This window comes from Lipophrys pholis (genome assembly GCF_963383615.2).
Source record: "Lipophrys pholis genome assembly, chromosome: 17".
Classification (NCBI taxonomy): Eukaryota; Metazoa; Chordata; class Actinopteri; order Blenniiformes; family Blenniidae; genus Lipophrys; species Lipophrys pholis.
The window spans coordinates 20,503,551-20,517,292 of record NC_137643.1 but is presented as its reverse complement, the minus strand read 5'-3'; the positions used below and the strand labels follow the sequence as shown (position 1 = coordinate 20,517,292).

General features: G+C 44.2%; 1 protein-coding gene across 1 annotated transcript in view; it reads left to right on the top strand.

Moving 5' to 3' along the window:
* The window catches only part of kcng2 (potassium voltage-gated channel, subfamily G, member 2), a 32,859-nt gene extending 19,349 nt beyond the window's left edge, over positions 1–13,510 (top strand). Inside the window, exon 3 of the mRNA XM_080484247.1 lies at positions 12,233–13,510. Within this exon, the coding sequence (XP_080340373.1) occupies positions 12,233–13,069 (837 nt within the window). The 3' untranslated portion in view covers positions 13,070–13,510. The remainder of the gene's footprint in view (positions 1–12,232) is intronic.
* Positions 13,511–13,742: the final 232 nt, after the last annotated feature.

Genomic DNA, 13,742 nt, shown 5'->3' with positions numbered 1-13,742 from the left:
GGCAATTGTTTGGTGAAAACGAGCACAAAAGAACAAATATAATCTCTGGTAAATGAAGTTTTAACTGGAACAAGCGGGTAACACTCATTTTAGCGTTGGAAGGTTTTTGAGGAGCCGCCTGCGATGAGAGGCACTCAGCCTGTTGGTCTCATCTAATGTGGCTCTTTGGAGAAACATCCAGTGACTCAGAGACTCTGTCTCCTCCCTGTGTCTCTCCCTCACAGACGAGCAGAAACCACAGGAAAAAGAAGCTCGATTGCGTTTCACATTTTACGCCCGCTCACCCCCACTGTCTGGATGAATGGAGGATTAAGCATCTCAAGTGTTTTCTCAATTTCCTGCCTTCAGAATTGCTAACTCCGTCCACACAAGCGTCTTTGAAAGCTGTGTTTCTGTGACCATTCATGTCTTGCGGGAGGCCGAGCTGTTGCTCTAACCTCTCAGTGACTCTAGTGGAGCCTCACAGCCTGGTCCTCTCCATTGTGATGTAAATCCCTGCCGCTTTAAAGAACACCGCTACCGTGGTTATATATCATCACAGTGGAGCAGGGTGTGTGTGTGTGTGTGTGTGTGTGTGTGTGTCTGTGTGTCTGTGTGTGAGCGCGAGGGAGAGAAATGTGTGCAGCTGGAAAAAGGAGGCATAATTTTACCTTAGTCAGGGCTGAAAATAGGAGGCGTGCATCAGTCATTGCTGCTGACTGAGAGTCCGACGTACGGCTGTTCATGCTCCCAGAAATGTGCCATCCATCACAGCGGGAAAGATTTGTGCTCCTCGTGTGCAGTTTGGGTAAATAATACCTGGTGAACTGTGGAGTTATTTGTTTTCTCCTTTTTCGACGGAGGAATGTATTGCCATATTTTATACAAGAACTTTTGTTAACCTTTCTCATAGTCGTACGACTCCGCTGGAATCAGGCTGTAACACTATGAACTAGACCGTAGTATAATCTGAGGCCATGTTTACACGACTACGCTCCAGGGGAAAACACCATCATTTCACATTTTTGTTCGAGAAAACGTCTCGCGTTCACACAGTTTTGAAAACTAAACGCCGATAACGATGTAGTTTTCATGTTGGGCCACTAGTGTGTGGTTGTCGGGAATCGTGATGGATCCAAAAGTAGACTCGCAAACAAAGTTCCGTAAAAAAACAGAGTCCAGAGGCAGAAGTGTCCAGAGGTTAATCCTTAAAACACAGCAGAGTCCAAAAATGATCAAATGGGGTAAAAGGAGAGACCCAGATTAACGGTGGAGGATCGGGGATGAAACGAGACGAACTGACACCGACAACAGAGGGAGAAGAGTTTAAATACGCTGGGAAGGGGAGAACACAGGTGAACCTCATGACACAGAGGGAAAAGACAAAATGATGCCTTCCTGGGTTGTTGCAAAAACAGAATTTTTTGTAAAAATAAAGGGAGAAATATCTGTTTTTGTAAAATCCCAGGTACGCCTAAAAGTGGCCTGCATCTGCTACTGGGACCTTCCCTCGTTTTCCCAATTATCCTCTTGTCTTCACTTACGCCTGATTGTTTCCTTTTTTTTTTTTTTTTCAAGTTGTTGCTATACTTTAATGAATCGGCAAAACAAAAACAAATGAGCCATCAGACTTTCAAATTAAAAGGGTTGAGGTCCACTGCCGGTGTCGCCATCAGTTAAAGTTGCGCTGTTCCTCTGACTCGACGGCAGCCTCCACTAAAGTGTTGGCCCTCGGATCAGATTGGTCCACAATGATGATGGGTCCCAACACAGTTGTTTGACTCAGGCTGTGATATTCACATTCAACGCCTCTTTTGGAGCGTGTCTTGCAGTTTGAAGAACAGCAGCTGCAGAGAGAGCTCTGAATTGTTTCCAATAAAAATTAAAAATTTACACGGACCGACATATACACCTGGTTCAGAGCTACTATGAGCATGTCAAACGTGTAGGGGGCAGTGTAACGAGAAGCATGAAGCTGTGATAGCCAATCAGAATCCTGGAACGAAAACAAAATGTTGCGAATTGTGTGAATCATTTCCTGTTTGGCGATAACGGCGCACTGTCCATTTATTTGGAGCGAGAAAATAACGTAAAACGTAGAAAACAAGCAGCTTTCACTGTGTCCATTTTCTTCACAGCAGTCAAACTGTAAACACGGAAGATGACGCTCCCGTCGCATATTGTGACGTGAATCTCTGTCTATCCGTTTGTTTTTGTTATGAAACCACACACACACACACACACACACACACACACACACACACACACACACACACACACACGAACTGGGAGTCGTGACATTATATATAATATATAGTATATGTGCAAAAAAGTTTTATTTATTTTGATTGGATTTCAATTTGTTAAGATGCTCAAAAACCTACCAATGTTAACACAGAAATTTAATTTATATTCAATTCAAGTCCATTTCCGAAGCTTTACAGAGAAAAACCAAGAATTCCACATGAGCGAGAAAAAGAAACGTTGGAAAGTAAATCTGGAAACAGCTCAGCGTAGTCTGATGGTGTCCACTGTCCATTTCCATTTGGACTCATGATGAGGCGACCGATTAAAAAGCTTTTCTTACTTACTGTGACAGAAAAGCTCCAGCTGTGATCGCTCCTCCCTGCGGCGCAACAAGAAGCTCGACACGTAAACACAAACCGCCGCAGACGTAAAGAGTCATCATGCTGTTTCTCTGCTTACCATTGGAAACGTTGGCATTAGTAAACACTGTGTTTTCTCCTCCATCCACTCAAATTGTCTTGTCCCTCTGCGAGCACAAAGAGACGCTTTTTCTGAAATGCACTGACTGATAATTCTCCCGGGTGGCATGAAGCTGCTGTTCGCCGAAATCTAATCAAATCACGGAGAGCGTTCGAGGTCCCAGACGACCGAGTCGAAATGTTCCTTTCAAGTAAAACATTACTCAGAATATGTTTCTTTTGTTTGAAGGCAGCGATCACCGTCCGTATCGACTCGCTGGTTAATGCAAATGAGCTGCAGTGGGTTTGGCGCACCGGCAGTTTGAAAATCACTCCGAAAGAACGTTACCGCCGCTGCTTTCTGTCCGCCGCACTTTTAACGTTCGGGAGCCGGGGCGAGAGCGAGCAACGGCCACCGATATCTTCGGTTGAGATTAGCGGAAACTGTAATGACCCCCGTGGGGAGTTTGGCCTGTCACTGCGGTGGAGAACAGGATGTAAATAAGGCTTCCAGTGCAGAGGAAGGCATTTCCTACTGTTGCAGGCTGGAAGTCGATGGCTGGCTGCTCATTCGTCGCGCTGGGATGCCACTGAAGGAATTCCCAGAGGAACCTCCAAAGAATATAACGTTCATAAGAGGTTTGCAAGTGTCTCAAGTGCATTGCAGTCTGTTTTTTTTTGCAAAGTTTGTATTTTGTTTTTTCAGAGAGAAACAATCCCACATGAAAGAAAAGCAGTTTTTGGCCAAGATGATGAAAATAATCGACAACCTGATTGACAAACTGCCCAACACACAGGGAAATGGAAAAAATGGACTAAAAATAATATTAATTATAACAATATTAATTATTAAAAATATATATTTTTTAAAAAGCTGTAAAAGGGTTAAATATAAATATATGAAAGTTAAATAAAATAAATGAATAAAAAAAGGTAAATTCACACCCAGACATTAAATCGTATAAAGACCTTTTTACACGTTTCAAGTTAAAATGCATCAAGTTTTGCATTTACATGGCAACGTTCTGGAAATGTTGTCCATTTACACGGAACCGGCAGAAAATAATGTCGTAGGCATGCCAGGCCACGAGTTGGTCCGCGCTCTACTGAGCGTAGCTCTAGTTTAAAATGGTTTGTCTTGAAAGAAGAATTATCTTGAATCAAGTTGGACGACACATTTTGACTAAAATCAAGACTTAATAAACTTGGTAGGGCTTTGCGGTGTAAAAGTGGTGTGTGTAGTGGCGCTGAGCACCATTGTCATGTAAACAAGGCCTCAATGATGCGTTCAGGTTTGCAGGATAAAGTACAATAAGTACAATAAGAGGTACCCAGCAGACTTCATTTTGACACGCAACAGAAACAGCTTGGGTCAAGGCGAGTTCTCCGCCTTACAGCAGTGTTTTCACCTCAGTGAAAAAAATACATAAACTGGGTCGGATTCTTTTCGTCCAGGCAAAGAGGATAATCAGTAAGATCTTCAAAAACGTTCACGGCAAAGTATCTGAAGTTGCACTACTGTATCTGGGTCTGAACACGCTAATTTGCCTGCAAATGAAGATTCGGGAGGGAGTTTGCACCAAAGTACTGAGGGAACAAACAGCGGCTTTATTGAGTTGAGGTGAGAAAATGACTGATTGGGTAATATTCGGGCATTGGGAGAGATTTTTCAACTCGCAGAAGGTCACTAAGCCATTAGCATGGTGGGAAACAAGGCTCTATTTGTAATAATTTGTGTGAAATGACTTCTATCTGCTCCCATTCCTCCCTCAGGCTGGTTTGTCTGTACCTTCCTGTGTCTCTCCGCTCTGCCTGCAATCCTGAAATAACATGAACTCCAGCATTCAGCAGTTTTTAACACAGAGTCGGTTTAAAATCGAGGGGAAGTGTACCGAGACCAGGAGAGAAAGCTGCACTTGACTGACAGTGTTGAGTTAATGCAGATGATGGTCATGTGACCTTGTGCTGCCGCTCAGATGTTACCTGTTAAATAGGCACAAATGGGTTTGTAATGCGAGGTTACCGGGAGTCTGTCCCAGGGAGCTTTGGCAGGTTGTTGTTTCTGCCACCAGGCTAAAAATACACTCTGTCCTTACGGGTGTTTTTTTTGGTTGTGGTTGTTTTTTTCAATCCTCAACTTTCTCCAAACTGCAGCCAGAACATTTATAACCAGAAGTGGGAATGATGGAGGCCACATCATGACATAGCTGACAGAAAACACTGAGTCCTTCTGCCTCAGTGGTGCTTCCTCGGTGGTTTTAGTTCACTTGAGTCTGACGAGCTGGGAGGTTAAGATCTTCCTTGCATTCAAATAGATCTTAGATATGAACTTATAAGAAATTATTAATTGAGTGTGTCTCAGGCCCCGCCCACGTGAAAACGCTGTATCGTGGAACCAGATTGGTTTTGGCCAATCATCCACACGGAGCCTGAAAACGCCGCCTCGGCTTCCAAGACCCACATTTGTGGAAAACGATGATGTCATCGCCGTGTTTTTTTGGCAGTTACAGTGCCACCTAAAGGCCTGGCATATGTACTACATCGTTTTGTCATAGTGCCGTATGTATGGACAGAACATTTTTTAAGAAAGACATGGAGAAAAAAGATCGTTGTGGCTCATGTGGACAGGATCTTTAACTTTCATTTTTTGACTCTAAGGTAGATGCATCATCAAATTGTTGATTTTTAATACATTCCTGTGACTTTAAATTACTTTTGAGTTGTTTTCTTTTGGTCCAAACCAGGAAAGAATTTAGTTCATAGAGAAACACAAAACACTTTGTGATAATTAGATTTTATTTCCCAACAGAAACCATCTAATTAACTCTTGAGAGTGAATTTAAACATTCAAGCAGTGCTTATTCTTTCGCATGGTTTTTCAGACGCTTGTATAAAATCGATGCACTCTCACACAAACACATTTGCACACACACAAAACACACACGGAAACTGAAGAATTGATCACATTCGAGTGGCACGAATCAATAACAATACAGATGTTATCCACATTTGCATGAATCTGCCCACCACATGTTAACACAAGCGAGTGTCTTTTCCTCAAACACCATCAACAGATGAAATGTTTTTTAAAACGACCCCTTTAGGAGGCCATTTCTGGCACTGATGTTCAGATTCCAAATTCCTCTTTGTCCTGTGAGAATATCATAATTCCAACCTCCCTAAATGTAAATGGTGCCAGTTGTGGACTTAGTGTGTAATGATATATATTATAGCAGCGTGTAGGACGATACTGCTGTGCGCTGTTGCCTGGCCGTCCAAAGAGTCTGCGTGGGTTTCCTCCAGGTGCTCCGACTTCCTCCCACCAGCCCAAAGACACACGGTGATTATGTTGATTAGTCATTTAAAATTGGCACTCGGTGTTCATGTGAATGTGTCTGTCTCTGTGGTGGTCTCCATTCAGACCCTCCCGTCTTCTCACCCACTGTCAGCTGGCTCCATCCTCCATGTCCCTCTCATAACGAAGTCGTCTTTACCTGATGGGTGGATGGATACTGTTTCTCTTATTGCTGAAATATGATCATTTCACACAAATTGGCACGCTGCAAAAAAAAAAAAAAAAAAAGTTGGATTCAAGCCCGTGCCACTTCGTATGAGCAATAAACTGGCATAAATGTAAGGTGAAACTTTTAGAAATCCAAATATTGCTGAACAGTACACTGTAAAAAATGTATGTAGATTTTAAACCATGACAGTGAAAATCTGTAAAACTGTTTCATACTGATAATGTCATGCTGAATCACTATAAATGAGTGACTCAGGAAAAGAACAACAGTATTTTAACATATTTTCTCCTGAAAAAATGTTTTTTTTGATACTCTTCCATAGTTTTTTTTGTTTGTTTTTTTACAGAAAATTTTAAATGTAAAACACTATACATAAATTCCTGCGATGTTATACTCATTACAATCTTAAGTGACGCATGTTCAAATGGGTTTTAACCGGATTAAGTGTTTCATTTGTTTTTTAAGAATTTAAGAAAATACTCAGTAAAGTTGGAAAGAGACGAACTTCCGGCATCAATAATTCTTTAACGAAATGTGCTCACCACACATACGACGGCTTCAAATTCAGAGCCAAGTTATTTTTGGGACATTTCACTGTATTTTGCACCAGAAGGTTTTATTAAAATGTTGAGATTGTGGTGTCGTGTTTTTGCATAAATGGAGACATTTTCATCATATCTACAAAAAAGAAAAACCTTAAAGTTTAAATTGGAAGGTCATTATGGCACAAAATATGTCAAACTGTAAAAACACACATTCAATTGATACTTTATTAAACCTCAGCTCTTAATTTATTGAACTTGACTTGGAATAAAACGCTGCCTGATTGCGTGAGAGGAGCTGGAAAAGAAAACCCAAACACCCTGTAACGCGATTCTTGCTAAGTGAAGAAGCTTTTTTGGAGATATTTTCTGGAAGCGAGAGAGAAAAGTGTTGAAACCGGATCTGGCACACCGTCGCTCAGCACAGACTGAAGCTCCCCGTGCGCCGAGCGAACGGCGGTGGCGAACAGATCCGCTAAAAGCTCTGGGTGCGTCGAGGGTGAAGGCGTCTCGGATCGGTTCTGCTTGTCGAATAAGAGCCTCTCCGGTTAATCTCCGCCGATCAGAAGTGAGCCGTCGCTTCATGCGCTGTTTGCTTTCCATGCTTGTCTTCAGCTGTGACGGGGTCGGCGCATCCCGATCGCTCAGACGGATAATTGCGTGCATTTAATTTGATCCTCCGCGTACATCGGAGGACGGGCGGGAGGCGCGGATGCACTCAGGCTGAAAGCCTTTCGGAAAAAAAGCAACAACACAAATAACGCTGATCGGATTCGAAGAAAGAGATGGGATCAGTTGATGATGTGTCACACAAACAGACGTGAGGAGCAGCGAGGCGGCGGGAGTGTGAAGCAGGCTGGTTCGGAGTTCTCCTTTGTTTTGGGCCTCGTGTGCTCGTCGCTGAGCAGCATGTGGTTACGAGCTCGATCCTGAGCTGAACTTTGAAACACGAAGCCACAAGAGCATGTCGAAGCTTTAGAATTGCCAGATGATTGTTTTGGCAAACCAATTTTGCAAATAATGAAATATATAAAAACCACGATGTGAGACGTTTGCTCATCTAACCACTCAACTTCTGTTGTTCTGCCGTGTCGTTGATTTCAACCAATGGTGTGAACACTGACCATCAACATGTGTGTCCATATTTTGAGCAGTGCGAGACATGGGATGGGTTGGGTGGTTGGTGTAGGGACATTGTGGGTTGGATGGTTGGTTGGTTGGTTGGTGTGGGGAAATTGAGGGTTGGTTGGTTGGTTGGATGGTTGGTGTGGGGACATTGAGGGTTGGTTGGGTGGTTGGATGGTTGGTGTGGGGACATTGAGAGCTGGATGGTTGGTTGGTTGGTTGGTTGGTTGGTTGGTTGGTTGGTTGGTTGGGTGGTTGGCGTGGGGACATTGAGGGTTGGTTGGGTGGTTGGATGGTTGGTGTGGGGACATTGGGGTTTGGGTAGTTGGTTGGTTGGTTGGTTGGTATGGGGACATTGAGAGTGGGTTAGTTGTTTGGGTGGTTGGTGTGGGGACATTGAAGGTTGGGTGGTTTGTTGGTTGGTTGGGTGGTTGGTTGGTTGGGTGGTTGGTGTGGGGACATTGAGGGTTGGTTGGGTGGTTGGATGGTTGGTGTGGGGACATTGAGAGCTGGATGGTTGGTTGGTTGGTTGGTTGGTTGGTTGGTTGGGTGGTTGGCGTGGGGACATTGAGGGTTGGTTGGGTGGTTGGATGGTTGGTGTGGGGACATTGGGGTTTGGGTAGTTGGTTGGTTGGTTGGTTGGTATGGGGACATTGAGAGTGGGTTAGTTGTTTGGGTGGTTGGTGTGGGGACATTGAAGGTTGGGTGGTTTGTTGGTTGGTTGGGTGGTTGGTGTGGGGACATTAAGGGTTGGGTGGTTGGTTGGTTGGTTGGTTGGTTGGTATGGGGCCATTGAGGGTGGGTGTTTGGGTGGTTGGTTACTTAGTTACTTGGTGTCTGCCCAACACTACCAAATGAGCTGGAGAGTCGCGTCAGCGAGTGAATTCACAAAAAATGACCATTAGGATTTGAGGCAGCGATCACTCAACAAAGAAGAAGGTGTCAAGATCATGCTTAAAGCCACAGAGATGCGACACCAGGAAACTTAATTGACATGTTGATTGCTGGTATGTCGGATGAATGAAAAGTCAGAATCATAATTTCCAATTGGATATCTTCCTTCTTTATTTACATTCAAAACTTACAGTAAACTCATCTTTGGTAAACATCCAGACGTGTCCCTCGGCTCAGCAGTCAGAAACAGTTCCTCCTTTCATCATCACTTTGGGGTGCACAGCGCACTCTGCCTGTAGGATGTGGGTAGTAGAGAGTGACAAATGGCTGTTTTAAGCCTCATAAAAGCAGCTAATCTGGATATGCGCAAGTGCAGAACTACTTGCATGTCATTACCGTATTTTATAGAATATTTGAACCTGCACTCACATGTTCCCAAAAGACGCACACCAAAAGGCTTGCACTCGGGCCCTGCGAGTCTATTAGGAACAATACGGTATTTATTTTAAGACAGTCAGACCTTTAAGCTTTCACGGGCCACATAAAATAATGTGGCGGGCCACATTTGGCCTTGATTTTGACACTTGTGGTGTAAAGGATACAAAGAAGATATTACCAATTATATAATTCCTCAGTACTCAATGTCAAAGAAATGGTTGAAAATGAATGTTATCTGTTGGTCGTCATGCCATTAATTTCACTGGAGGATCAAAAGGTGGTTTCATTAAGAACATGATGGCTTCAGTTCACTCATAACTATCTTGATTTCTTCTTTTCAGGCAAGTAGTTTTTTACAACACGCCGTTGACGTGTTTACGCGCTGTTCTCCCGTCGTGACGCCTCAAACTTTGAAAACCCAAGCGCATGTTCTTTAACCTTAAGAAGAAAGCTAAATACGTATGATGTCCTCACATTTACCACATTACATTTATTGTTGAATTTGCTCAGTAAATGCTTGAAAAAGCCTATTTCAGTGGGTAGATTTCAACTTTACCACATATGTAAGCAAGATTAAAAGTTTATCCAAATATCGCAAAAGAAAAATTATTTTATGAGCTTCATTTTCAAATAGATGCTCTGTTGTTTTATTCAAAAAAACAAAACAAAACAAAACAACATTCATATACAGCAGATTATTTCTGTAAGCTTGCCTTTGAAAAACAGAAGTCTGTGAACAAAGACAGTTTTTGTTTATCATTTTTGGTGCCAATTTGGCTGAAAGTCGTGTGCGGAGTGAAGCGAACAATCTGCTCTTAACCTCGTAGTCACTGTATAATTTCTCAAACGTTGGGCCTGGCAGCAGCTGGCTGAGGAATGTGGAGCCGCGCTGAGCCAAAGAGCCCAATCCCTCATGTTCATTTTAATTCAGCTGCGTACTGAAGTCTGTGAAAACACTGATTCTCTGAGGGGAACTTAAGCTGCTATTTGCCTTGATGTGACGGGAGGCAGACCTATGAAATGCTGGTAACCAAGCTCTTCTCTGAATAATGTATTCACACCACCTTACTGTCGATAGAAACCCTCCTCTTTTGATTTCTCGGTAACCTCCAGTGGCGCCGAGCTCCGTCGTCTTGTGAACACGAAGAAAGACAAAACACAAAGGAACTTTTGTGTTTTCACTTGAAAACCTCCCAGCCGTGGTTCACCGATATCACATCCGACCGTCTCCGATGACAATCAGCGGGGACAGCCGTCTACCTCAATTCATTTCCAGTAACAGCTATTTTGAGACACTCAAAATTCACTGGTGCTGAATGGAGAACGCTTGAAGCTACTCTAATCTGTCAGAAAGGGTAATTTTCCAGCTGAGATCAGCCCTCCCTCGCCGCACTCACGCAGCGTTGCCCCAGTATACAGTCCGTCAAGCGCTTCGCCCTCATTTTATTTTGTGAACTCTCAGTTTGGCGGTTTACTGCCTCTGCCGCCGCACGTGGAGAAACCGCAGCTCCAGCTCTGTCGATCAGTCATTTACATGGCCACTAATGGGTTTAGAAAGTTTGATGTCTCAAGGGCAAAGACTGTGCCATGTACAGAACTGAGTGTGCTCGCTTAAAAAATGCATGAGGCTGACTGAAACGCAAAAGAAGAGCGTTTGCTTCCATTCTCGTGATTTTGTACATTCAGACATTTAATGTAAACAGAGTTCTAATGGACAACTAAATGTCTTTTTAACACACAAGTGCACATTTTTCACGCAGGATTTTCTTTGATAGACTCTAGAGACCAAACTCAGCACCAGGATGGACATTGACAAGGAAGTATTGAAGATGTGGCCCATTTGGCCAAAACTAGAATCTTTTAACGTTAATGTCGTACAAAGTGTAAAAACACCAATAAGAACATTAACTGCCACCCGTTTCTTTTCTTAAGTTGCACTGTTTCAGACCGAAAGATTGAGAACTGCATAGAAATTGTCGCAACCGAGATCAAATCAATTAGCTCCCTGAGTGTTAGCATATTAGCATTAGCTTCCAAGGTGAGGGCGTAGTCAGACGTTTGTCGTGATGGAAAGACTGTGGCAAGTATGAATGCATTTTTACAAGACAGAGTTTGTAAATATAAGAACATTTTCAGAATCCACTGTGTTTTTGAACTAAAAGAAAAGCAAAAATATTTCTAGTATTTTGTTATATTGTCATTTTCATTGGTTCAGTCCAACTAAATGTCCTGAATTAAAATGACTTTCACACGTCTTGCATATAAGATTTGGATCTTTTCAGTGAAATTCCATAATTTGATCCATCCGCCTTGGTTTCCTGTTGTTCACAAAACAGGAAGAATCACTGCACATTTTTGTCAGTTTTATGAGATCTACTGGCTGTCATGCATCCTCATCCATTATTAAACAGGAAATTGTTGCACAGCAAACTTATTTTTATGTTTGGTGATTAACATACTCATTGATGGCAGAGAAATGAAAAACAAGCCCATGCGCTGTATTTCATGATCTCCTCCAGGGGTGATTTTGACTTAATACCCAAGTAATCTCTTATAATTATATTTTCAAATATTTATGAACAGCGGTCCTGAAAAAAAAAATTAAAATTAAAGAGAGGGATATTTCATCTCTTAAACTCACAGCACATCCGAATTTCTTGCGCAATATCGTCTCCCACCTTTTACCTTTTGATCACTCAGGTTTGGATGTGAGACTTCGTCGGGTTTCAGATAATCAAGGCTGTTGCTTAACGCTTCGACAATATTTCATCAGTTGTCTGCTCTGGGAGAAAACTCGCTCACCGTTTATGGTTGCGAGACCTGACATACCGAACATGTCTGTCAACGGCGAGCCTCCGAGTCAAGAGACGTTCTTTAAAAATGCTTTCTTAATGACTGCCTCCGTGCTGCTGCCTGTTCGTCAGAAACACTTTTGGGCCGGCTGTCTCCCACTTACAAAGGGTGTTGTTGCTGTTGCGTAACCGAACACAATCCCTAACGCGACTGTCTCCCTTCTCCTCTGCAGGGCGAGTGCTCCCAGCGGTGCCACAACATCTTCGTTCTGGAGACGGTGTGCGTTGGCTGGTTCTCGCTGGAGTTCCTGCTGCGCTTCATCCAGACCCAGAGCAAGTGCATGTTCCTTCGCACGCCGCTGAACGTCATCGACGTGGTGGCCATCCTCCCCTACTACATCACCCTCATCGTGGACTCTCTGTCGGTGGGAGGGAAGCCGACGGGCTCGGGGAACAACTACCTGGAGAAGGTGGGGCTCGTCCTCCGGGTCCTCCGGGCCCTGCGGATCTTCTACGTGATGCGGCTCGCCCGACACTCGCTGGGCCTGCAGACGCTTGGCCTGACGGTGCGGCGGTGTACCAGAGAGTTCGGCCTGCTGCTGCTGTTCCTGTGCGTGGCCATGGCTCTGTTCTCACCGCTGGTTTTTCTCGCCGAGAGCGAGCTGGGCGCCAAGCAGGAGTTCACCAGCATCCCCGGGAGCTACTGGTGGGCGGTCATCTCCATGACGACAGTGGGCTACGGGGACATGGTGCCACGGAGCATCCCCGGCCAAGTGGTGGCGCTGAGCAGCATCCTGAGCGGCATCCTCCTCATGGCGTTCCCCGTCACGTCCATCTTTCACACCTTCTCCCGCTCCTACGTGGAGCTGAAGGAGGAGCAGAGCCGGGCGGGGCGGCAGAAGCCCGACTCGCAGGACAGCACCAAGTCGCAGAACAGCGAGGACTCGCAGGAGACGGACAGCTACCACGGCATCACGGAGGCCGCCGCCGCCGCCGCCTCGGCCGCGCAGCGGAGGAAGTCCATGGCCGCTCACAGGGCAGCCGAGATTAGAGCGTCCATGCAGACTTAGCCTCTCCGGCTGGCTGGGAGGCCATGACACCCGACGCCCGGACTTCAAAGACGACAAGCTGCAAGACCGCCAGCAGGAAGGCGATTAGTCTCTCTGGAGCTCGAGGAGGAAGGGGGGGGGGCTTTGATCGTGTGCTTGAGCACCAGAGTGTATCTGGCTTTCACAAGCTCTACAGAGCTACAGAGGTCTGTGTTCCTCATCAATCTGACTTTAAAATGTGGGTAACAAGATACAATATTCATGATTAAACAACACAAGTCAAGTGAGATTAAGAAAACCGACTCTCACTGACTGCGATTCAGACAAGGAAGTCCTAAACATGCTGTTATTCAGACCTCACAGTAATAATTAATGTTCCTCATGTAGCTGCATTTGAGCGAAATAAAAACTCTTTGCTGAGATATCAAACCTGCACTCTGTCGGGGAGCAGTATTACCATGTATATTCGCTCTCTGTCTTTTTTTATTTATTTATTTTTTATTGTATGATCAAACCAAATAATCTAACGTAGGTGGGGCTGTTGCACAAACCTGCTGGAGTCAGCACATTCACTTACAATAGAGCCGAGCAATTCAATAGTCATCCAATCAAAACACAATGAAATACAATCCATTTATTTCTTACGATCTGCTGGGAGCTTGGGTTTTTTAATTGTAATATGACCCGAGGATTG